This window comes from Triturus cristatus, chromosome 7, assembly GCF_964204655.1.
Source record: "Triturus cristatus chromosome 7, aTriCri1.1, whole genome shotgun sequence".
Lineage (NCBI taxonomy): Eukaryota > Metazoa > Chordata > Amphibia > Caudata > Salamandridae > Triturus > Triturus cristatus.
This window is the reverse complement of record NC_140590.1, coordinates 612,923,924-612,951,100: the sequence shown is the minus strand read 5'-3', so window position 1 is coordinate 612,951,100 and position 27,177 is coordinate 612,923,924. Positions and strand designations below refer to the sequence as shown.

At 43.7% G+C, this 27,177-nt stretch overlaps 1 protein-coding gene across 1 annotated transcript in view; it reads right to left on the bottom strand.

Annotated features, from left to right (window-relative positions):
* The window catches only part of DGKE (diacylglycerol kinase epsilon), a 151,940-nt gene that overhangs the window by 67,803 nt on the left and 56,960 nt on the right, over window positions 1–27,177 (bottom strand). Inside the window, exons 6-8 of the mRNA XM_085617181.1 lie at window positions 24,633–24,684; window positions 14,619–14,732; window positions 9,203–9,274 (exon numbers count right to left, since the gene is read on the bottom strand). Coding sequence (XP_085473307.1) covers window positions 9,203–9,274; window positions 14,619–14,732; window positions 24,633–24,684 — 238 coding nt within the window. The remainder of the gene's footprint in view (window positions 1–9,202; window positions 9,275–14,618; window positions 14,733–24,632; window positions 24,685–27,177) is intronic.

Genomic DNA, 27,177 nt, shown 5'->3' with positions numbered 1-27,177 from the left:
CATGAATGCCACCCGCAGACACCACCCCCTCATCAAATCCACCAAAAGGGCATCTTCAAAGATGCCTAAACAACAACGCACACAACAGCAAAGAGCTCTTTAACATCTTGAAGGAACTCTCCAACCCCAGCTCCAATACCAACGACATCCCACCTTCGCAAGACCTGTGTGACTCGCTGGCCACCTTCTTCCACTGCAAGATCGCAGACATCCACGACAGCTTCAACGCCGCGACCGCCCCGGCAACCACTGAGACCCCCGCCCCCACGACCACCATCCGCACCAACCGCCTGCTCTCCTGGACCAACATCAACGACGACGAAACCATCAAGATCATGAACACTGTCCACTCCGGATCCCCGTCAGACCCCTGCCCACACCACCATCACACCCCACCTCCGGAAAGCCATCAACATCTCCTTCGAGACAGCGACCTTCCCGGAGAGCTTGAAGCACGCCGAGATCAACGCCTTACTCAAGAACCCAAGGCGGACCCCGAGGACCTCAAGAACTTCCGACCCATCTCCCTGCTCCCATTCCCGGCGAAGGTCATCGAGAAGGCCGTCAACAAACAACTGACCAGCTTCCTCGAGGAGAACAGCATCCTAGACCCGTCCCAGTCGGGGTTCCGCAGCAACCACAGCACCGAAACTGCCCATATCGCCGACACCGATGACATGCTAGACAACGGAGAAACCGCGGACCTCATCCTCCTGGACCTGTCAGCTGCCTTCGACATGGTCTGCCACCGCACACTACGAACACGCCTCTACGACGCCGGAATCCAAGAGAAGGCCCTGAACTGAACCACCTCCTTCCTCTTTGGCAGAACACAGCGCGTCCGCCTCCCCTCCTTCTGCTCCGAAGCCACCGAGATCATCTGCGACGTACCCCAGGGCTCATCCCTCAGCCCAACGCTGTTCAACATCTACATGACACCACTCGCCCACGTCGCCCCACTGCACGACCTCAACATCATCTCCTACGCCGATGACACCCAGCTGATCCTCTCCCTCAACAAGGACCCCCACACCGCCAAAACCAACCTCCACGAAGGAATGAAGGCCGTTGCCGAATGGATGAGGAACAGGCGACTGAAGCAGAACTCGGACAAGACGAAGGTCCTCATCCTCGGATCCACCCCCTCAGCCTGGAATGACTCATGGTGGCAGACTGCACTAGGAACAGCTCCAACACCCAACGACCACGCACGCAACCAAGGGGTCATCCTCGACTCGACCCTCTCCATGACGAAGCAGGTCAACGTCGTCTCTTCCTCCTTCAACACCCTCCGCATGCTCTGCAGGATCTACAAGTGGATCCTCACCAAAACAAGAAGGACGGTCACCCAGGCCCTCGTCAGCAGCAGACTGGACTACGGAAACGCCCTCTACGCAGTAGCCTCGGCCAAACTCCTGAAACGGCTCCAATGCATTCAGAACGCCTCCGCACGCCTGATCCTCGACATCCCTTGCCGCAGCCACATCACACCCGACCTGAGAGACCTGCACTGGCTCCCTGTCAACAAGAGGATAACCTTCAATCTCCTCACCCACGCACACAAGGCACTCCACAACACCAGACCAGCGTACCTCAACAGCCAACTCAGCTTCTACACCCCCATCCGCCAGCTCCGCTCCGCAGACTGCACCCTCACCACTGTCGCCCGCATCCAAAGAGTGACCGCTTGCGGCAGATCATTCTCCCACCTCGTCGCCAAGACCTGGAACACCCTCCCCATCCTCCTAAGGCAGATCCAAGACCTACTGACCTTCAAAAAACTCCTCAAGACCTGGCTCTTCGAACAGTAGCAGCATTGCCCCCTCCCCCCCCTTACCGCCTTAAGACCCTGTCGGCATGTAGTGCGCTTTACAAATGCTATGATTGATTGATTGATTGATACACCCTGAAATAATGATTAGCGGCCATAGACTATAATATGTGCCAATGATGCTTGGAATCTCTATCTGTTTCCTTTCACAATCTTTATTATAGGCACAATGAAAAGACTCTGACTGCAATAGAACTCCACTTGGCGGTCTTGCAAAAAAAAGTAGCTACCATGTTGCCGAAGGTGTTGATGCATAGTTCACAAATGAAGCTGACACTAGATGCAGTGGTGGACTCCCTAAGGCAGATGTATTATTGATCAGATGCCATTAAACCTATATATATGCACAGTTTGTGCAATATGACTTTTGGCAATTTCTTTGCACTGTCCGTGGAGTATTGATTCAGAGGCAGAAGAAGTGGATTGACAAATTGCAACTATATTACATCAAAACCTTGTGAAAAGTATTGAAGTGGTATTTACTTCTGAGTGAAAATAAGGATTTCCATTAGTTAGGAGGCCAAAATAAAACAAAGTAGTGCAATGTGCTACTTTGCATCAAGGAGGAGTTTCATTGGAGGCACATGGGTGTTCCAATGCACCCATCCATGGTTTTGACTCAAATCCCCATCTACTGATAATGGCAGACAGGGACTTGTGTATAAACCTTCCACTTCCTCAAGTCAGGTATAACATAGGAGAAATATTTTCATTTTAAATTCTCCATACTTTTCAAACTTGCATTTGTGCTGCATTGTACAGAACACATACAAAGTAGGAAAATAATTAAAGCATAATATTTGTACATTTTCGTACTGGAAGGCTCACCTTTCAGTACAAAGCGTATGCTTGACAGAACAAACACACCCTTGCACTATGGTTGGTGCATGGCAGCCTACAATGCACCAGCAATTGGGAAGAGAAAAACAGTGGAATATCTTAATAGATATGGTGCTCATTTTCACTCCCCCTTTCAAGCAATGCAGCACAGTTTCTTTGGTTGATGTGCTACTTTATGTTACATTTTAGTAAATTTCCTTGAATGTAAACTACAGCTAAGCAATAAAAACGTGGGCACAATCCTCAATCGTTGTACAGGCTGTAGTTCAGCCTTATGCCTACCTCGAGGAGGTGCAAGATTCTGGGGCAAATCTCGGTCTACAACTGTTAGTATATAGGGATTTGCGATAAAACCCATGGGTGGGTGTATGTACCACCCACGAACTGTCCCCTTGACACAAAGTATCACATATTTTTCACTGGAAAGTACATATCACCACAGCATGTTGTACAGGATTTGTGTTACAAAAGTAATGGAAACCCGACACACAATGTTGGTAAATCTGGACATGGATGTTCAGAATACAGGTAGTACTTTGCCTACCTTTCAGGAACCAGGCAGAACATCACCTCGTCCTACCTTTAAGCAACAAGTTAGATGGGAGAAAGCGCAACATGAACACATGTTACATGTGAACAATTACAGGTGAGCACTAATATTAAGGCCCAGCCCATCCTCACCACCCACCGATCCGAGATATAAAGAAATAACATAGAACTAGTGTTCCGCAACATAAATTCAAACTCTGTTTTAGGATTAGGAGAAGGTGGACAAAACCTGTGGCTGTGACCAATAAGTAGTGGCCTGGCGCAATAATTTATTCTCAAACCACTATTGTGAAAATTACTGAAAACACAAAAATAAAATATTTTAATTAATAAAGGGGTATATACTGGACAAGAGACAACCACATATAAGTTCAATAGGTGCCTTTCCTCTGAGACACAGACAGGAAGAAATGATTGGGGTTGGGGTATTAGTAGACTAAGGCTAACTTGAAGGAGTACACATTACATATGCGGGGCTGGCTGTGATTGTATATCTGTGTGAACTACGTACAATACAGCTAGGTTTGAAGCTTCAGAGACCACTTTACCATGGCAATAAAGCATTGCCCAAAAGAACAAAAGGCGTGCTTGTCTCCCAGAGATTAACTCACTCTAATAGAGAAAAAAACTTTGACAATGAAGAGAAATTATAACAACGACGTACATATTGTTCCAGTTTCGACTAGGAAGCATGTTAGAATATGGCATGCCAATTTTCTCCCAGATCCTTTTTTGAATATGATATAAATAAACTAATGTGGTCTTTATGTAGAAACATCAAGGAGACAGGATAATCAGAACAGATGAAGAAGTGACACTAGAAGAATTACTATCTATATATATATTATTGTTATATTTTCCATAGCTTTTGAGGTTTTGCCTTCTTTGGTCGTCCTTATGAGTTTCTTCATTATCTTGATTTGGACAGCAAGAGGACTTTCACTAGAATCAGAATTAAGGGATATGCTTTAAAATCACCTTTTCAGGTTTATGCACAGGTATATTTATCAAGTGCAAACCTGTGTAATATATCGATGAAAGCCAAGAAGGTGGGACAAAATTCTGTTGTTCAAATACCATTTTCCACAGTAATTCACCTTTTCCTAGATGAAAACCTGCTATACTGCTGGAATGCTGCACAAAATAATTATAGTACGGCTCGTTATTAGCAATTCCAAAAGCGATATTACCGCTTCAGTTTTTCCTGAAGAACTCATATTCTGAGCCTATGGTATGGCTTTTTTAAAATTTGCTTGTACACGTCTAAAACAAACAGTTCAGAAACACAAATAACATTGAAGTTTACTTTTTTTAGTTTATGCATTTATGTTTTTGAAAGCCGGCTTGTTAACTAACTATACATTTGAGACTGGATTAGTGGTTTGCTCCTATCACTTTGAAAATATAATCTACCCAGCACTCTATGTTTGACGAAATGTCACATCTAAACAAAGTACTTTGATAATGCTGAACCCAGCTAAAATGTAACCACAACATAGAAATGTGTAACTCAATATAAAGGATACTTTTTATTGATTCTTAAAATATAAATGCTTCTTTTAAATGTTTATAATGTTATAAAATGCTAAACACCCACTGAATATCTGTCTCTGTAAACTTTTACTATGAGGTTTCCAGTTTAGTATATTCTGTACAGCAAAAGGCAGGCAATTTTTAACTGGCCAGTAATGGTTAAACTGTATTAGTTTTTCTTTTTATTGTCAAAGCAATAGCTACTGCCTGACCTTGACAATTTTGCTGTAAATCATTACCCAAACGTTTATTGCCTTGTAAATCAGCCTTCATCTAAGGGGTGCCTTTCCCTTTAAAGACACTTTTTTATGTTATCTTGCTTCTGTTGGAAACTGGGCTTCTTTGCAAATGACCCTCCACTTTTTCCCCCCATTAGAACTGCTGGATGCAGTTTTGTTACTCTAACTCCACTTTCCATGCAAGAGGGACAACTGTGGATGCTAGAAATCAAGTAAGACTCCCCTTGTCTGGAGGGGCTAGTCCCCTGCAATCTGCAGGTAAATCGACGTGCTAATCTAGCAAATAGCCATCCACTGGGCCCGCTGATAACCCGAAGAAAAGAGGTGATGTGCATTCTAGGAGTTGTAGTTGGGCTCATACCAAGTTTCCAGCTGCTACCTAACTTCCTCGGACCTCCAGCTGCCGAAGTAACTTTGGATTACCTTTGCCGCAACCAAGGCTTGTTAGTCGCCAGTCCTGCAACCAACTCTTTAAGTGACTTCTACAGCAAGAGGGCACTTCACAGTACATGCAACCAGCAATCAGCAAAACCCCACTCCTGTGTTTCTGCATCCTAGAAATTGGGAGGTCAATATCGTGGCGCGACCCGTCCCCGGTGATTGACAGCTGAAGCAACCTCTGCACCCGGAGTCACAGAGCAAGGTTGAAGAAATCCCGTTGTTGAGCCTGGGTCATGGGACCCCAAAGACCTCTACTCTGCGGGGGTAGACTGTAATTCAACTGCCAAATAACGGATTGTCAAGTGCTGCATTTTTGACAGCTCCAATGGCTCCGGTTCATAGTAATTGACAGCTAGATGCTTCCGCTGCACCCCGACTCACCGAGCAAGGTAAAAGTGAGCTGGCTATTGAACCCTGATCCTGGGACACCAACATCTCTACCCTGCGAGGGAGAGAAACAACCGAGAAGTGACCATTTGTCACAAGAGCGCTTTTTCCTCCTTGACCACAATGTTAAAAGTCCCGATTTAAAGCCCACTGACAGTTCAGAAGTTACCTATGCACCCAGGGTCTCCGAACAGAGTACAAGTAATGTGACTGTGGAAACCTGGTCCTGGGCCCACAAATACCTCTACCTCCAGAGGGTAGAAAGTAACTCGACCCCTAAGTGGCCGTTTGTCACTATCAGCATTTTCCATTGACCACAAAGTTAAACGTCTGAAGTATTTAATGCATTAATTTTCTAATGCTTTGAAAATTCATAACACCGGTTATGTGTATGATAAAAAGTTCATTTTCGTGTCTACATTTATGTCAAAATAAGCTCTATTTTTATGAAAGGGTGAAGGATTCCTTTCAAGTTATCTCATTTACCTATGCATCATAATGGCACTGTAAAATGCTTTACACATGTTCCTCCAGTATTGCTTGACTGCTCTTTGCCACACTACCAGGTCTGAGCTAAGGATTATTGTTGTTGAATCCAGGGATCATCTCTGTGTATTGTGAGGATATTGCATGGTAAGGCCTTCAATCCATATCATATAATATTCCACCTTGCAACAGCGTTTGTTTATGGTTTTATCATGGGCATTTCTTTTTTAAAAGGGCATGGGGGCTCTGCCCAGGCCACATTTCCTACCTTCTATTTCGGTTTTATAACATGTATATGGTATATAGACATAAGGCACTCGGCCATTTACCTTTGTTTGTGGGTTAATCAGGCAGAGCCAGGCAAGTTTCACTGGCACTTGCACTTGTGCGCTTGTGCCCCATGTTGCAGAATTTAGAGGGCTTACATTCTTCTAGCCCTAGTCCTCTGTGGGCTTCAACACTATAGAGCTACAACCCTCTGAGATAAAAGGCATGCCTCGCTGATTGAACATAGCATGAGCCCATTAGGCTTAAGCTCTGTCCTGCCCAAGGCTGTGAGTCAATAAGCGAGGGGTCTGAGGGCAGGCTCCACTGCTGCTTCTTTATCTCTGAATATACCTCCCTTGGGAAGGAGAAAGGCAAAAAGACAAATCAGTGTGCAATTAACTGTCGTCATATCTGGTCAGAGTATATCTGACCTGATCAGATTCTTTCCAGTTAATCTGGCTGTGACCTATTTCGAACCCTCGCTGCGATGCTGTGGGCTCACTTCAGCACCCCAGTGCTGGGAGTAGTGCAGGTCCCATCGTGTTATCTAGGATTGGTGAGGACAGCTGACATTTAGGTTATGAAGACAATGGTCTTTACATGGGCATTGTTGATTACCCACTCAGAAGGCTACAGAACACCGCTCCTTTGTGGTTTAACCAGACCACGGGTTTCCCTTCGGCTTCAACCTTAAGAGCCTTACATTAGTGGACCAAGCAAAAACAGTCCAAGTTTAAACTTCTTCGTAACAATATATCCTTACACAGACAAACAAGAGCCCTCAGATCTGCAACGCTTGCCTAGATCCACACCCCCCCTAACCAGATCGGGCGGCTGCTGCATCTCCTATCTTGTGGGGCAACACTAGAACACTCTCCCTCAGCACATATGTTTTGACAGGAAACTTCCTCACGTTCAGTAAACTGTTCTTCTGATTTCACCCCATCTAAGCAGTTTTTGGGCCCTGGGTCTCCGGGCTGCACCTCTTTCTTACTGGGTCCCGTTGCGCCAGTGACTTAGGCACAATGGAAATTCACCTGACGTATCAAAATAAAAGCGATGGGAGGGATCTTGTGCACAGCGAGTCTCCGACATAGCTGGATGTGTAAAAGCCACATACATCATACTTACAATTTCTCTAATCGCTGTAATTTACCACTGCATAAAGACACCACGGCATAATTGTGCTTAACAAAAAATGCAGTCAACATTTTTATTCCTCCCAAATTTTGTGAGGGATTGTCTGAGAGTTATGATTTGAGTTATTTACCTCTTGCATAATATTACTGTACAATGCATGTTAATACATGTCAGTGCAGAGTAGTGCAGCCTCTGCACAGCATTTGTATTATTCTGAGGCTTCATTATTTTTTATGATTCCCATCTGTTGCAGACATCGATGAACTGGACTGTATTTTAATTTATCATCCTTTCCTGCCCCCACCCCCGCAGTTTGGATTAATGAATGTTATAAGATGCTTACCACCTACTCATTCCCTAACATATGAAGGTGACTACTGCACAACTGATACCATAGACCAGCAGTTCTTAACCTGGTGTCTGGGGATGACAGGGGGATGTGAAGCCTACTTTGAGGTTCTGCACCTGCTTAGAAAATGAAATAATATTAACAGATCAATAAAGTGCATATAAATAAATACGCAAAATGTAAAATTGACAATTTTAAAATGCACTTTAAATAGAAAGGAATTTGAACTGGAGGCACCAAATCAAGTTGGTATCCTCAGATTAATTCAGGGGATAGTGCAAGCGCATCAAACAAAATATAGTATGGACAATGATCTGCCTTAATTGAATTTAAATAAAGTGCATAACTTCCCATTAAATTTAAAATTGTGATTTCATTTTATATTGGTTTGTAAATTAAATAAAATATTTCATAATCTGAGTATTGTTTAGTGGTTTCAATCATCAAAACTGCTTAGGCCAGGGTCCCAGCTTTCCAGTATTGACTCAGTGTGTGTGTGTTGGGGGAGGGGTTGAAGAATTCAAATAATTATTCAGTGGGGGTCCCCGAATTCCAGTAATGATGAAGTGGGTGTCAAAGGTTAAAAGCTGCAGCCCTAGGTAACGAAATAAAAGTTATTCCGACTCCTTATACACTTCATGCTTCTTCTCCCCTATCACGTACAAATCAGTTGCATGTGGCTTAGCTAAAAGATGAATATAAATAACAAATGATACTAGTTAAGTAGTCTAACTACTCACGCTTCCTTATAATCTTCTGATTTGCAGCTATTTAATTGTTGCTGGGTGCTTTTCTTAATGAGTGCTTACAATAAGTTGGGCTACCTGCAGGTTTTACACAGTATATCAGGCTTTTACAGACGATAATTTATAACATAATACATCAACCTAACCCACAGCAAGAGGGATTCATCGTTTGAGAGATGCAAACAAAATCTTTACAATGAATACATAAATAATAACTATAATGCAACGACTTTATTTATGATCCTTATCAAGAGTAATTAAGTCACAACTGTAATGCGGAATTGTTTCGAACTTTTCTGTTTCAAAATCCTAAAAAAAAAACTTTTAAAAACATACTTGGGGAATAAGACATACACATTAAAGGTATGAATTATAAAGAAAGCTGTTAACTTACCTCAACTTTTTTGTTAAGATCCTTGCATTCTTGTATTAAACAATCTTTGGTCCCGTAGAACAAATACACAGCCTAAGGAAACATTTTATAATGTAAACAGTATGCATTTCTAGCAGGTTTACATCAATATAGTAAGAAAATTAATTTCGCGTAAAAAACACCTAAACAGATAAGCTAGGTCTTGCTCTCTTTCGAGATGCACTAGAATAATCTTTCCTCCACAAGTCTAACGCCTACAAAAGACATGACTATTTGATAAGACCTTTAAGTAACCATTGTAGCATTTGGAAACTTTAGCAAGTTAGCACACTACAAATTGCAATATTGAATAATAACATACATATGTTACTAAGAATAAACCTTTGGTGTTGTATAATAGCTATATAGACTATATAACACTGTTATTCTGGATGCACAAGAGGGGCGTTATGTAAAAGTATATGTACAAGACAGACGAGGATAATTTTTCTGGTGTTCTTGATAAAGTCATGTGTTACATGGTGGAAGTGAGTATTACAACATTAGGATAGGCCTTCTCCGCAATTCTTGTGATGCAGTGCTTGCAGTAGTTAAGGTTTTTTTTGTAATCTTTATTCGATTATTAATTAATATTCATAAAAGTACAGTTCAAAGCACAGTCGATATAGCACATATCATAAAACAGGAAGTCATAAATACTGTACAATTAATAATGTGTTTTATTGGTGTTGCGTATAGGGCTCCAGCAACCTACAATATGTCTATTCATAACAGACCAATGTATTGCATTATGGGGCCAGTAACCCACCACAGCAAAAATTACAGGAGATAACAAGACACATTACATTGCCTCCTATAGATACTATCCGACCACAATGCAATGAATTGTATGGACAATAAACCACCACATTGAACTGCATCTTATGAGCACTAGCAAATACTGTTCACTGCCTCATGAGGACACTAACCCATTAGAGACTGCTCCGCATTATAGGACACTAAACCAAGGAACTGCTTTAATGGGACATGAACATTACATTGCAGGAATACTAGCTTGTAACACTGCACTGAAAACCAGGGACACTAACCAAATGCACTGTATCCAAGGAATAGGCAAAACAAAACATGTGTCTGTGATGTCCTGGCAGTCCTTCAGGAGGGGGTAGGTATACTAATATAAAGTATACCACAAATCGGATAAGCTTCTTTTGTCAAACAATTGTGTATACAGATGGCATAAAAGAATACAATTCTGGGTCATCTTCACTAGTGACATGTTTCTGCATGAAGGAGGCAAAACATAAACGGAAACAATTAGAAAGTATGTTTTGAATTAGGTTTACTGCACAATGTAGAGTAAGGAAGTTGGTTGCTCATGACCTATTGTTGGATAGTTGGTATTACTGGTAAACTGGATCATCCCTCACATGCTAAAAATCAGATGTGAAACATTAAAGTCGTGTTACCCTTCATGACAGTTGTGATAATGCCTGCTCAATAACAACATTCTTGATTGAACTTATAAACATGTGAGATGGTGCAATGGAGAGACTACGAACCTCCCTTCTGTGTTGTCAGTATTTAAATAAAGTTATGTTGTTATGTAATGCAGATTTGTAGAGCGCACTATGACCCGGGAGGGTATCCTGGCGCTGGATAGGAGTGAGTCTAACTAAACCTAGGACCTAGTGGAACTACTCAAAAAGCCAGGTCTTCAGCTTCATGCGGAATTCAAAAAGTGAGGAGGAAGCTCTTATGTGTAGCAGCAGGTCGTTGCACACTTTAGGAGTGACGTAGAAGAAGGCTTGACTGCCGGATCTGGTTATTGAATGTATCCAAGTACAAGTCCTGATGAGTAGAGGTGTCTGGAAGGTTTGTGAAAGTAGTTGCTGAGATATGCTGGGCCAGCGTTATGTAGTTTAAGTGTGGTTGCAGAGTTTGAATTGTGCTAGTTTGTGTATGTGGAGCCACTGGACCTCCTTCAGGGGTGGTGTGAGTGCAGCGTGGGAGGTTGACAGTTATTCTGGCCGATGAGTGCTCAATGGTCTGCAGCCTTCTGGTGAGGTTTTTGTTGATCGCCAGCATAGAAGGTGTTCCTGTATTCCATCTTGCTTGTGACTACAGCGTGCATGATGGTGTTCCAGGTGCTTTTGGAAGTCATTTGCAAATCTTCCTCAGCATCTTCAGGGTATGGAAGCATGAGGCATAAACACATTGATTTGGGAGGCCATGTCGCGTTTTCTGTTGATGACTGGTGTGGGTGGTGGGGGTGTGTTGTCCGTTATAGCTCTGCTGGCCACCAGGTGGATTTCCACCAGGAAGTGCTCTTCCTGAAGATCACAATTTCTGCATTGTTGGTGTTTAGCTTCAGACAGTTGGTCTTCATTCAGTGAGCAATTTCTGACAGGCATTGAACTTGAGCAGGGTACTGGGCGTCTAGTCCGTGAAGGAGAGAATGAGTTGCATGTCGGCGTACGAGAGGACGGGGATGTTGTGAGAGCAAATAATGCTGGCTAGAGGGATCATGTATGCCTTGAAGAGGGTCGGGCTTAAGGGGGATCTTTACGGAACTCTGCAGATGAGGTCGCGGGAGTCATTGGTGTACAGTGGCAGGCTGACTAACTGAGTCTTTCCAGCCAGGAAGAAGCAAATCCATCGGAGTGAGTGAATTTGGATTCCGATGTCATGTAGGCGTTGGATAGGGATGGGTGGGAACCCATGTAAAACACTTTGCAGACTTCAGGGAGGATGAGGGCTGCCGTCTCTCGTCCATCCAGAGTTATGGGGTTGCCATTTGAGGTGACAGTGAGGGCAGTTTCTGTGCTGTGGTCGGGTCTGAGACCAGACAGTTTGATGTTGGAGAGTTTGTGTTTTTTGAGGTATTCGGTGAGGCAACTCTTGATGATTTATCTAAGCCTTTGGCAAGGAAAAGTAACGGGGAGATCAGCCTGTAGTTCGCAAGCGTTGAAGGGTCTGCTGAGGGTTTCTTCAGCTATGGGAGGACAGTTCCAAGTGTCTGGGAAGGTCACAGGAAAGGCGGAGGCAATCTGAATGGATTTAAGCATGGCGCTGAAGGGGTGCATTCCTCTCGAGTTGGTGTGGTGTTGGCAGGGGTCTGATGGGGATCCCGAGTTAATGGACTTCATGGAGGCGGCGGTTTCTTGATTAAATTAAATTCATTAATTCAACATTAGGCTGCTTAGATAGGACATATAACACTAGAGTCCTAGAAGGTGTTTATAGGTTAACCCAACCTGGAACCCTAACCCAGTAGCATTTTAACTCAAATCGTAACTCTAAACTTTACAAAAACTCTAATGCCAATCCTTAATTACATTTAGGTTTTAGATACCCCTAACTCTATATCACATTTAAAAAAGAATTACATCATCTGCTGCTCCTATCCCCCTTTCTCAATGAATATCAAGTAGTAGTGAAGGACACACTTCTTGAAAAGCGGCATTCTGGAATCTAAGGTTGTTGTTAACTGATAATCTGTGTTTAAAATCTAACACCCTTATTAGGTGTAGCATTTGCTATAGAATATTATCATCTACTTTATTATAAAAGTATTTTGGCCTCTAGAATCAAATTTTATTATATTCTGTTTATAGATTTGCATACTACATGGCCATAAATTATAACCTGTACCTTTAGAAATCCCTCTGACGTCCACTGGGTCTGGTTTGCACTATTAGACAAGTAAACAGCTGAAAATAAATACATAAACACCTAAATGCAACTCTTACAGTATCCCTACAATGTACCATTTCTAAAGTTAATAGATTACATTAAAATAAAAAATGTAACTTATTCTTGCTTATGTGCATTTTATACAATTTCTTTTGATACCTTTGAACTCAAAGTCCAACTGCACAGGTTAAAATGATGAGAGTAGCAATAATGATAAGTAGAATAATTTTTAGGTAAAAGTAATGGAGCAGAAGTCATTGTTCTTATGTAAAGGTAGGAGACCCTTTAAAGGAGTATGATATGGTATTACTTTTTCCTTCTATAAAATGACAAATGATGATATTCATAATAGCTCACCATATCCTGTTCCCTCCTTCATATAAAAGCCTCAGCATTTCCTGTTGCTCTGTTTAAGAGTGGCTGATGCAATATCAATTATAATCCCTAATAACATTGATTGGTCTGATATACCCACAGCTATTTATTGCTGAAAAACACGCCTCAAGGCACAACCCTGCATGCACCACTGCAAACATCGTATCTGGAGCTGCATAATTTATATTGTGTTCATTTTACAATATCCTTTCCTGTTACGTTCCTATGATTAGCAACATTCATACAATGCCTAAGTCAAGGGATCGCTCGCTAAACTAGCTTATTTTATAAGCATTCAGACATGCTCCCCCACTCTACTAGTTCCAACTCACAGAATAAGTATTTCAGGAAGTGCAAATTTGAGGCAGTGCCAGTAGGTAGGGGTGATACAAAGTAGGAAAGTGCTATTTCTATGAATTATCAGTGTTGGTTCTAAGGAAGCAGAGAGTTTCAATAAGAGAGAACACACATAAAAGTATTTAATTATAGAAGCACCAAAAGAGGCACTCTCACAGTCCCCAGTTTAACAAATTTGTCTACCACCTTACCTATGTTTTCATTTTCCGTTAGGTACAGGGGAGGTGCGATTTAGCATTAAAGTACATCTACTTGCAATTGTTGAGCTGAAGGTCCTTCTAAGAGCACATTACCTTCAGGGTCCTGCATAAGGCCCTTTCTTTCCTGCAACATCAATAAGCTGACTTCTCTATCACATTAAACAAATGTGAAGGGGTGAACATGGTATCAGTGATGCTTTGCTGAACCAGAAATTTCAGTTCACAATTCTGTGAGGGGTTCAATGGTGCCAAATGGTGCCATGGTTGCACAAAGGCATCACTGTAAACCTTTTCCTCCCTGTTATACAGAAGTAGATCCCCAAGAGGTTGGAGCGAGGGAAAGGATTGGTAAAACCTGAATGTGGAAGTGCTCATTTAAACAACAGAGGAAGGACAGTAGAAATCAAAGTATTTACGGATATGTACTATGAATATTTGTATATGTTTACATATAACCACTACAGATAAGTGTAAATGTAAACATTTAAATTATTTCTACATAATGCATGATACATGGGGAAGTAATCTAAGAAGAAAAATGCCTTATATGTGTAGTTATAAAATTGGTAAAACAGTTAAAATATTAAAAAGAGAACTCATTGAGAACATATTTACATGGGCAGAATTTGAAAATTTGGATCAAAGTCATGCCTCTCACCAAGTAAACAAACCAAAAGATATCAGTGTCTGGGGGAGGTGTTCACATTTAATTTTACTCCTAAATTCACTCAGGTTAATCATTTACCCATCCAAACTATAGCTATTACATTTACTTTTCTCTGTGCCAGGCATAACAAATGTGATCAACCAACCTTATTAATAAGCCTGTTGGAAAACAATGATGGAGCCTTTTCCCGATGTGCATGGAAGTTCAAGGCCATGAGTGCATCAGGACCCACAGAGAAATAGTTGTTCATGTTTAGCACCTGTAGAAACAGACAGAAACGGATAGAAAATATGTTTATATCAGAGCTGCCGTTGAAAATCAAATTAAATAAATGATAATGAACCTCTTTTTAGCCTGGAAGAGGAAAAGATATCCTCGAAAGGCCGTCATTTTGAGTGACATGATGTGACTAATCAAAGAGCGGTGAATATTGTGCCATCATTATTAATCTCCCGCTTTCACTTCTAGTATAAGTAAATAGTTCACCGCAAAAAAAACAATTACAATTTGTATGCAAGATAAACGCACAGATATTTTATAGATATTATGTTCCACTGGAACTGGTGGATGAACCCCTTCAGGCAGCTGCATGTTTTGGGGAGACTGTACAGCTTAGAGCTTTCGATTTGGAAACATTCATTTTACAAACTGATATTCATCTCTGACAAGCAGATGAGAATGTAGTCTGCAAACATTGTTAATGCAAAGGAAACCAGTCCCATGTAATACCTTTTATTACAGTGGTATCAATTACTCGTGCCAGCAGATATAGCGCATCGAAGGGAGGTGAAAGGGGCCATCTCTGCCTTGTCCCCCTTCTAATCATCACCCTTTCAAAATCTGTAGTGTTGAATCTGTTTGGTTCTGCTTATTCTACCCAAATTACACTCATAAATTTGTGACCAAACCTGCTTGCCTCCATCACCTCTGTAGGAAAGCCCAAATCTAGCCCCCTGAGCTTAGTCTCGCCTTTGGGTTTGACTGCTGTTTGAATCATGTGCAGCACTTTCCTGGTGTTGTTGCTCATCCAGCATCAGTCCATGAAGTTGGAGCTATTAGCGAGTACCTGGTGAGGGAGGATACTGTTCGACTAAAATCTTTCTATAGATCTTCACACCTAAGTTCAGTAAGAAGAACTGGCCCATAAAGACAATAATCCTCACATTCTTAGCAGTTTAGTTAGCACTGTGACTCTCACCTCGGGGCAATCAAAATTGAAACAACTTCACACTAACGGAAGAAGGAAGAATGGTTATTGCTGGCTTTACCAACAGTTATACAACACAGAGCCAACCAGTCCAGAATCAATAAAGGCATATGTCATAACAAGTAACCTAGATAAATTAAGCAAGTTGAGCAGCCAGACCAACTCATTACGAAAGAGGAAGTAATACACTGATTGAGGGCCTAAAAACTGCTAAAGCACTGGGTCCTGACTGATTTAATCTTGTAGGAAAACATTTTGGCCACACTTCCTGGATGTATTAACCACTTTGCTCTATTCCTCCTCTACCCAGGGAAGGGTTTCTCCCTCTGTCCGAGGTGAGAGTCAAAGTGCTACCTAAACTGATAAGAATGTGAGGAATATGGTCTTTATGGGCCAGTTCTTCACATATTTTTGGTATTAGACACCTGCCCACGTTCACTCGTGGGCTGCGACTGGATCCTGTGACTGCTGGAGGGGTTGCGGCTCACTGGGTACCTTACTGCATCTATTATGGCAATTACCAAATTGAAGCCCTATTAGGGGACAGTATTGAGTGATTTGAACAACATGTTTTTCAATGATATCCCCCCATTTCCTACTTACACTATTTAGGCTTGCCAACACACATTTCCGCTGTGTACACTCCAGGAGAAGGCTATGGCTTTAGCACTGTGCACAGCCAAACAAGCTATACTTGCACCATAGGGTAGGCAGGCACCACCAGATTATGAAATATGGCAGCATCACCTATGGGCCTTGTTGGGGATGGAACGAATATCAGCTACACATGAGGTGAGGGAAGCAACCTTTGAGAAAACCTGAGTAGCGTGGCTTATGTTTTTTGGGCTAGGGTATCGGGAACGTACTTGCCCTAAGTACCTGCAAGTATTCCGACTTACAGCCATGCCTGCAGATGACTAGAGAAATATGGCGGTCACCTTGAATGGCAGTGGATCCATGGAATATCGATGAAGCACTGGGTTAGAATTCCTCTGAAGTGGGTGTGGTTATGTCTGGCTGAAGTGGGAGGGCTCCCTGGGGGTAAGGGGTGGTGGTGGTGGGTGGGGGGGGTTCAGTAACACTTAGTTTGGAGGAAGGGTTGTTCTTTCTAAGCTATGTTCGTATTCTTAATGACTACCAACCTAAGGTTGTAGGTTTTTTATTTTGTAAAACAGATTTAAATCTAAAGTTCAATGGCAAGGGTATTCCCATGGTGACTATGGAGTGAGATGTGAGGAGAGGCTCCTTTGCTTAAGCCTGCCGGTCTAGGGTACCATCCTGCTAAATTTTGACTCCTTCATCCTGCTAGTGTTGGGTGGGACGAGGGGGTGAATACGGTAACCTGCTTTGCAACGACAAATTACCCCACAGCTGGAAACATGAGGATGAGGAACCTTCAAAGCAGGTAGTTTACATCACGCAGAGTATTACCTCGCAAAAAACAGGCAAACATTTTACAAATCTGGCCATTGGTTTTCTAATGGTCACACTGTTCGCTGTTGTGCGGACACGCTAGAAAATCTCACCCCACTCCTTATCTGAAAGTGTATTGCTAAGCTTCTGTTCCCAGCAATTTTGAGATGCGTGCGGGGCTGGGGAAGCGCCTTCAGGAAAAAATTTTGAAGGTCAGAGTCTAGGTTTTTATCATCAGCTTTTGTTATGAGCCATTTTCCAAGGCAGTGAAAGGGTGTGCTACATGTTTCCCGATCGCTGTGTGAGTGTACCTCGTACCCTCTGTATCATGTATACCATAGTCCCTTTTCAACTGATCAAACGGTTGCAACCCATTCTGATCAAAAAGATCCTCAGCATGTTTACTGTTCACTAATCGCCTAGTGAGAAAGTTGGTGCCGTCTCTTGCTGGCAGAAATGTAGGGTTGCCTGTTATAGGGGTCATTGGGCAGGGTATAGTGGTTAAATCCAGCGGTGCAGCTACAGTATCGCAGGCAGCCATAGTGGCCAACAAGACATTAATAACTATACACCCCTCAGCGTCTGTGTTTCTTATGGAGCCATGGAGCTTCCACATGTGGATGCCTGCGACCGATTGGTACATAAAGCACCAGTGTTTCTGCGATGCCCAACGGTGCCATTCTACAAAATAACATAGTTGTGCGGCAACGTAATAGTATTTGACCCACGGAACACCCAATACTGCCTCCTCTGCAGAGGAATATGGATGTTCTTTTTCTGCATTCTGACTTTATTTCCCCTCCAGATGAATCCTTCTATCAGGGTCTGTATATTCGAAAGTATGCCCCACGGAGGTTGGATCGGGAGTACCTGCATTGCATATAGTATTTTTGGTAAGAGAGTCATCTTGACTACATCTATGCGACCTAAGTACGAAAGACCCCCATCTACCAATTATGTAGGTCTCTGTGTTGTGCGATGTGGTTCCCAGTAATTCTGTTCAGCCGTGCGCTCCACTGTGGAGTGAAGGGTGACACCAAGGTAAGAGATGTATTCCTGTGCCCAGGAGAAAGGAAGCCTGTAGATCCCTCGGCGTGTTGACCTTAAATCCTGACACGAAGCCATAGGTGTCGAGTTTGTGGATAAGAACGGAGAGAGTGGTCTGCGGATTTGTGAGCATCAGCAGGACGTCATCCGCATAATAATCTATTTTATGTTCTGCCTTACCAAAGCCGACCTCTGCAATCCTTGGGTATCGCTAGATCACCTCTGCCAGGGGCTCCAAGTAGATAGCAAACAGGAGTGGTGGCAGGGGAGCCCCTGGCGTGCCCCCTTTATATTTTAATAGGGCTCGATGTTGTAATATTCACTCTAACCCTTGCCTCTGGGCTGGTGTAGCAAGTTCTGGAACTTGGAGCCCATCCTAGTGTTGCTAAGGACCTCCCGAGGGAACGACCACTGCTCTTGATCAACCGCTTTTTCAGTGTCAATGGACAGTAGGAAGGTCGGATTCCCCATATGTGAGGCTTTATCTAGAATGAGTAAAATATGTTTTGCATTGTAAAGACATCCCTGTTCAGGGATTAACCCCGTTGGATCTGTACTTTTCCAACATTTCAGACTGGTTGGTAGTGAGTGCCAATGGAGAAATCGTGTCTAGTGGGGATTGCATAGCAGAAGTGAAGAAGGCGTTGACGCGGGCGCACTGATGGGGGGGGGTGGGGTTAGAGTGGGTGGAGGTTTGGGGGTCTAGGGGGGAAGCGTGGGACGAACTGATTTCTCCTGATATGTACACTGCGGATTGGGTCCTTTTATTTTTCTCTGTACTTGGCTTCATTGCGCTGATTGAAAACTTTAATAAAAATATATATTTTTTAAAAATAGTGGGGATTGCATGGTTTCTGGGAGGGGCAGGTCTGAGGTATATAGGGCAGAGTAGTACTGTTGGAAGGCGCCGCCAATATCTTCAGGGATAGAGGCTTTCTCATTGAAGCTACTGGTTATATAATTGATGGTCTCTCTTTGCCGTTGTGCTCCGAGGTTGCAGGCAAGAAGTTTGCCTGCTTTGTCTCCCCTGTGTGGTATCTGTGTTTGGTGCATAATTGAGCTTATTCCGCAGCATCCCAATCAAGTTCTTTAAGTTGTTGTCTTGTGGCTGCCAACAGGCACCAGACTTTCCTAAAACCTAAATGTTTGTGCGGGCCATCCAGGTTATTCATCCTTTCTTTCAGCTCCCTACCCTTGGCCATCCTATCTGCATGAAGGGTGGTGGAAATGGCTAAAAATTCCTCCATCAAAACCACTTTAAGGGTATCCCAAAGCATCCCAATCCGGGTGGCCGAACCCTCGTTCTCCGCCTGGAAGTTTGTGATCCGGTTGCGGATGGATGCAAGAACCTCTGCCCATTTCAGAAGATTATAATTCAACCTTCATTGTCCCTGACGTGGAGAGACCAATCTGCTGTGTGAGGTGAATAGGACAGGGGCATAGTCGGACAGAGCAGTGACCCCTATATCCACCCGTTGGACTTGTGTTAAGAGTTGTGCGGTGCCCAGATAGTTATCCAGTCAGACATAGGTCTGGTGTGCTGCGGAGAAAAAGGTGTTGTCCTTACTAGAGGGGGCAGGGGGTGCTGCACGCACCGGATTTATGTTAGGCTCAAATCCCTCAGCCATGGGTGCCCGCGTGCTGACAGGACTCCATTCTGAACCACCCTGTGTGCGGAGCGATCTAGCTCCATGTCCATTACTATATCAAAGTCCCTCCTCACGAGTATCTCATCATCCTGGGTAGCCTTGATTAACGATATCGCATTCCAAAGGAATTGCTCTTGGTTGTTGTTAGGGGTATATATGTTGCAGAGTGTAAATGTGTGTGTCTGCTGTGTTAGTCTCTGCCCCAGCATCCTACCCATTATCTCAGCTACTGCATATAGTATTTTGCCTTGAAATTTACTGGCTAGCAGTATTGCAACGCCTCCTTTCTTGTCTGTGCCAGACAAAATAATTGTTGCATGAGCCAGCAAGACCGGAGGCGACCTTCTGGAGTAGGCGAGTGTCCTGGAGGAGAAAGATGTCACAGCCGAAATACCTGAGTAAGCAAAGCATTGAGCCATGCATATTGGGGCCCCTGGTATTTAAACTAAGGACCTTCAGTCGCGTGTGCGGGAGGTCCTGCCAAAGGGTCTCTTAGAGTGGGTTGCAGAGGCATGTGTGTCTCTAGGGTGGTAATCGTGTGGAGGCCAGTGGTGTGGGTGGCATAGCGCGTTACTGTGGTAGTTTCTCAAGTGTCTCTGTGAACTGAGCAATCAAACTCGTGAAACTACCACTCACCCCAACTGGAGCATAGTAATTAAGATATAGGGCTAGGAAACGCCCCTCAGGTCCATGGTCCATCATACCTCTAATAGTTTGTCTGACACCCTCCAACACGGCCTCCAACACAATGTGTAGCTCTTACCTCAAACTGTCCTCTGCCTCTCCCTGGCTGCTTCTATGGTCACAGACCTAGGACTCCAGATCGTCAGCATGAAGTTTCTCTGGAACTGCCTGCCGCTCTAGCTGAATCTCGACTGCCTTGGGTTTTGCTTTCGCCTTCCTACTCTCCTTCACCATCGCCTACCGACTGGCTCTCCTGGATGTTCAACCACCACTGAAGAAGGTTACCGCTGGAATGGCATCCCACTTCCTTAAGGGAAGGCACTGCAGGAGCTTCATTATTCCAGGAGAACAGTAATTTAAAGAGGTGAGCCCACTGATATTTTACTGCCTTACTTTGTAGGAAGGAGGTGACTGGCTTCAACTGCCTATGACACTGTAGGGTGCCCAAGGAAAGATCCTAGAACAAGTATATTGCAGCAGCCTAGACTTGTATAGTGCCCCTTTGGCAATTGCAACCATGAACACCTACTTCTGACGATAGTAATGTAGACAAGTCAGAACATCTGGTGGAGCTGGTTTGTCAATGGCAGTTCTGTTAAATCTATGGGTCCTGTCTAGGGTTAGGATCTGTCAAGGCCAGATTGGGCAGAACATGGTGGAGTAACCGTTTTATGTAAGTTTCTGTGTCTCCTTTTTCCACTCGCCATGGTGCTCCCTGGATGTGTATGTTTTAGCGGAGTGATCTGTTTTCCAAGTCGTCCAGGCGAGCCAGCAGAGTGAGGTTATAATCCCGAAGGTTGAGTGGATCCCTACTATAAGCCATCTACAGGCACATGCATCAATGTAGGCTTTTGCGATTCCTTAATTGCGATTATTAAGGAATCGCAATTAAGGAATTGCAAAAGCCTATGCATGTAGGAATCGCTATAAAATTAGCGATTCCAAAACATTCCTTAATTGCGACTCGCAAATTGCGAGTCGCAATTAAGGAATGCCTTCCCATTCATTCCTATGGGCCTGGAGGCCCATATGAATGAATGGGAGATTGCATGCGCAATTTGCGAGTACCAATTGGTACTCACAAATTGCGCATGCAATTTCAAGGGTGCAAGGGTGTTAAAAGGACACCCTGTTGCACCCCTGAAATTGATCTGTGCACACATGTTGCGCACACACATGCCCCATGGGCATGTGTGTGTAACCTACAACTTTGAAAAATGCACTTTAGTGCATTTTTCAAAGTTTTTGCAAATTACCATCAAGTACAAATTGATGGTAATTTGCCCCCCCTATTAGCAGAATCGCAATTTGCGATTCCATCATGCATAGCATTTAAGGAATCGCAATTTGCAATTCCTTAAATGCAATCGCAATTTAAGAAATCTAAAAAATTCGCGATTTCTTAAATTGCGAGAGGCTGACAGTTTGATGCATCGCAGAAGCCCTTTTTGCGGGCGCAAACGGCCGATTTTTGCAAATCGCACCGTTTGCTCTCGCAAAGATGGTTGATGCATGTGCCTGCTAGTTCCTTCCCCATTGCATCCCTGGTGTTTTCTAGTATGTAGACTCTTTTGCCCAGTGCTCCCAGTTCGTGCTTCATGTCTTTCACGACCTCCTCCCATAGGAGTGTGAAATCTTGGCGGAGCCCACCAAATAGCTGATCCATGGGGGGCTGCACTCTTTGGGGTCCATGATCTCTGTGGGGAGGGGTCGCAGCTGCCACCTTGATTGGGAGGCCGCTCACACGGTGAGTCAGTTCTCTTAGAAGAGGCTTGGGCAAGCATTTATTTAAGGTAGGAGTCCTTTTGCGTCTTGTGCATCGCCATCTCCTTTATAATAGAGGTCAGCAGGGACTAAGCTGGGCTCAGTCCATCACAGCACCTGCGGTATACAAATGCTGTGCAGGTATGCCTATGAGGCCCAAGGTGCAGTTTGGGCGCGTCCAGCAAAAAGCGATGATCCCCGGGGCCCCTCGGTGTTCCAGGCAGGGAGGTCCAAATCACGGCACGTCTGGAAGCTACATAGCTGCCAATGTTTTAACTTGCTATGTGTGACATTTTCGTAATGTCAGTGTAATTATGAGTGACATTTCGATGGCTATGAGTGACATTTTCTCACAAGCAAAAATCGATTAAAGAAGACGAGAGAAACATATACATTTAAGAAATTATACCCATTTGAGCAACGTGATGACCACGCCAGCGAAAGCAAATTTTCATAGCAAGTCAGTGCAACAGTAGGAGATCATAAGTTACTCTTCAGCGAAAAAAGCCAGCGCAGTGGCAACAGGCAGGCCCCGCTGGCCTGCTACGATTGGAGACAATCCCACGGCAATCAACACCAACGTCGCATATTCTGCCACACAACTGCTTCTGGTGACACTGCTGCTCTGGGCTGCTCAACCACTCCGCCGGCCCGGGCTGCTGTGGTTCACATTCTCATTAGCCGCGCGGTCCGAAGGATCACAATAAAGTGGAGAGCTCCCTATTGGTTGCCAGCTGAGCAGGCTCACAACTGTGCCAGCGCTGGTGGGGGTCTGGTCAGATCCTGCCCAGTCGTGGGATCCATACTGCCAATTACAACTTGAAATGAGTGCTGCAGCAGGATGAACAAACAATCGCCAATTAAAGTAGGACTGCCAAACTCACTGAGACTCACACACTGTTTCAGTAGTAGCCATTGGGCACTGACAGTGATTAATTCCTATTGGTGTCAGAGTTATGCCGTGTGGTGTTGAGTGTTCTGTTACTTTGTAGCACGGTATAGTAACAGCCCCCAAGCATGCCAGGAGTAGCGCTCTCCACCACTGTAGCTTTCAATATTCAATGCCTTATAGCAACTTTCAGGCTTGACAGCTGAGAGGCTATAATGCATGATTTTGCATTTCACTACAGTGATGCTGACCACCACACCGAAATGTGTTACTCTAATGCCGGATGCGTGGTACTTGCAGGGCTGAGGCTAGGTGGGGTCTGTTAGCAGTCTCCTCACCCTGGAGAGATGCACAGACCCCAGGCTGTACTACTCACAAGATCAAGGGGTGTCCAAGGGCAAACAGGACGTCAATACTGCAGGCCTATTCCAGATGAGCACAGTTCAGGGCCCAGAAGATTGCCTCCCAACCCCCGGCACATTCTTGGCCTATCAATGAGGCCTGTGTAATGGTGAGCAGCCCCTCCCTCAACCAAAGGGGACAGCCAACACGCTGCGTAGTCTGGGCCCTATCACCTCCCACCGCACAGCTGCTGCAGAGGGGGCAGCGCAGGCCCGCAGGTTGGCCCAGTCCGGCCGGGCAGAGGCCCCTACCCTTCTCTCCATGGCCTCAGGTGTGTCGTCAAGGAAGAGGCTGCGGAGGGCAGCAGCCACACATCACAACCTTTGCAGCTAAATCCTACAACTGCGGTGCTCCCAAGCCAGGCCTGCCCAGACTGGTCTCCGTCAAATGGCCGCATCGATGGTGTCGTCCCCACCCTCGGATGCAGGGGGCAGCAGCCACACATCACAACCTTGGCAGCTAAATCCCACAGATGCTGTGCACCCTGCCCAGCCTGGTCTCTGTCAGCCGGCCACATTGATGTGGTTGTCCCCGCTCTCTAGTGGGCCATGGGTAGTGGGAGTCAGCTTTCCATGGTGGGGTAGTCACTGCCGCTAGCCCCACTGGTTGAGCTTGTGCGGGCGGCGTGGGATGGCAAATTGGTGCTGGAGTCATGAGGTGCTCCTACTCCCACCGCTATCTTGGTCACGCATCTTTGCCATTAAAGTTTAAAGAAAGAAATTCAGTGGACTACACAGACATATATAATGCATTTATTTTATGACATCCCTTTTTGTTTCTGAAATTGTTATTGCGTTGAGTGGGATTAATAATGCTTTGCCTCTGTGCCATTAACAAAACAGGATTTCTAACCCATACATACTGTAATACAAAGCCTCCATCTTTCTACCAGTTTTCACTGCTTGAAGGGCAGAAACAACAGCACGACTAATACCTAGCTTTTAAGTGCTTTGCAGCAAGAAAGTTTGTGGTGTATGCTGTATGAATATTCAAATATACATTTTCAGCATCCTTAAAAGTTCACAATTCTACAAAGCAATAGTAAATATACATATTTTGATGGTACATCACAGACAAACACATTTAAAATAATTCTAGTGGTACCTTTGGTTTTCGTAAACTATAGTAGAGCTTGTTTGTTACTTGTACTTTCCACCTGAAAATGCAAAAGATTTAATTAGAGAGATATAAATGTACACAATCAACATTTAACAAAACGTATATGTATTTTTTCCTTCTCTCTCTCTATTCTTCCTTTTTAAAAATCAATGCATGCAGCATGGTAAAATCGACTAATCAAGTTCTAGACGATTGGGGAAGTAACATGCAAGGTCATAATTAAAGCACACAATTTCTATGTCAAACAGTCTGCGTATTTTAACTGCTGCTGCAATTTTGTCAGTCTAGCGGTTTAAGATACAGATCATTATTAATCGTGTTGTACTCATGCTTAGATCTCTCACTGTGAACTCTATGTCAATCATTCAACTTGCAAGAGCTCTTCTTTGAAATGAAACTGCCTAATCTCACAATTTGGAAACTCTGCCGGTTCTGGTGATTATCTGGCACATGCATCAACGTAGGCTTTTGCGATTCCTTAATTGCGATTATTAAGGAATCGCAATTAAGGAATTGCAAAAGCCTATGCATGTAGGAATCGCTATAAAAATAGCGATTCCTACACATTCCTTAATTGCAACTCACAAATTGCGAGTCGCAATTAAGAAATGCCGTCCCATTCATTCCTATGGGCCTCCAGGCCCATAGGAATGAATTGGAGATTGCATGAGCAATTTGCGAGTACCAGTAGGTAGTCGCAAATTGCTCATGCAATTTCAAGGGTGCAAGGGTGTCAAAATGACACCCTTTTGCGCCCCTGAAATTGATCTGTGCACATATGTTGCACACACACATGCCCTAAGGGCATGTGTGTGCGCAACATGAAACTTTGAAAAATGCACAAAAGTGCATTTTTCAAAGTTTTTGCAAATTACCATGAAGTTCAACTTCATGGTAATTTGCTCCCCCCATTAGCGAAATCGCTGATTTTTTTACTTCATTGCATTGCATTTAAGGAATCTCAATTTGGGATTCCTTAAATGCAATCGCAATTTAAGTAATCGCATTTTAGAGATTCCTTAAATTGCGATTTTTGCATTTGGGATGATACATCCCAAATGCAAAAATACCGGTCGCAAAGGGGCAGATTCTGAGAATCTACCCGTTTGCGACCGGTTTTTCCTTTGATGCATGTGCCTGAGTATGAATAATAAATGCTCTGATAAGTAGTTTTAGGCTCATTTATTCCAGAATATATTTGGCAAGGGCATCGAATGTATATTTGATTCGCTATCTCAATCAGAGTAATTTTTAATTTTGAGATTTAAGAAATACAAAACATGCTTACTGTAGGAAAACAGACAGGCTTGCAGGTTGGGTGGGGAAAGATAGGCAGTTGTCTTGATGTGAGCGGTTTCTGAGCATTCAACAAAGATTAAACAGTGTGATTCCGGTCAGGCCATTTGGTTTTTCTTAGGAATACCTGGCTTATCATTGCAGCGTAACACATGCAGCTAGATTTACTTTTGGGAAAATGGTGTGTTATAGTTGCAATAACACTTAAAACACTTTTACTACAAAGGCAAATATTTAATAATTAAAGTTACACCAAAATAAGGAAAACTGAATGCAGAGATCAGGTGCAATAATATCAAGAAAATGTTCTAAAGGGAACAATGGGAACTCAAAAATCAATGTTGTAACATGGGGATGAAGGAATGAGCAGAGAATTGCAACCATCAAAACCTTTGTATGCATGTCACAACCACTCAAAAATTGGAACAATATATGTGACATCACACACATTGGCATATTCGTTTTTGAATTGGTGTGCATTTGAAGATTTTGAGATTTTTGGGTGTTGTGTTCCATCAGTCTTCCTGAGCACCTAAAAAAACACTTCGGAAAATTATAAATACATTTCTGCTTCAAATAATTCTTCTTCTGTGTAATTTTTTTTCTCTCATTCTCTCTCCTCTCTCTCTATCTCTCTCTCTTGCTCTCTCTCTCTCTCTCCTCTCTCTAAGGGACATAGCAAAACTTTCACCAAAAAGTGACAGAAGACCTACCTACATGCCTGTCAATTCGCCCAGTTGGCAACAGTGGTTGACTTGACTTCGTGGTAGCTCCCGCGATGCTATTCTCCACAGAAGCATATCTGTTCAACGGGAGCTCCAACTGATGGTATCTGGACTTGTGGAGCCCTCTTCCACTACGGCCTGCAGGTTCATCCTGCTGGAGGTTATTGACTTTCTAAAAGTTGTCTCAAATCCAAAGGTAAACATCTTTATTGGGCTTGATTACAAGAGGCGCCTCATCGAAGACGACAACCTCCTTGGATTGGAATTCCAGCTTCACCCGCACTAACGCCCCCCCACTCCTGGGCTCCCCCCCATCGTTGACAGCTTCACAGAGATCTCATTCAGGGCTCTCCAGCAACAACAACTCCTCCATGCTAAACTTGAGCTTCTCCTGAACTTTCTCTCAGAATTTCTTATAAGCTTAAAGGTATGCGGCGACCAGACCAAATCCACCTTGTGTATCTGAACCACGCCCCATGAAGTCAGACTTATTTTTTAATTTCACACGA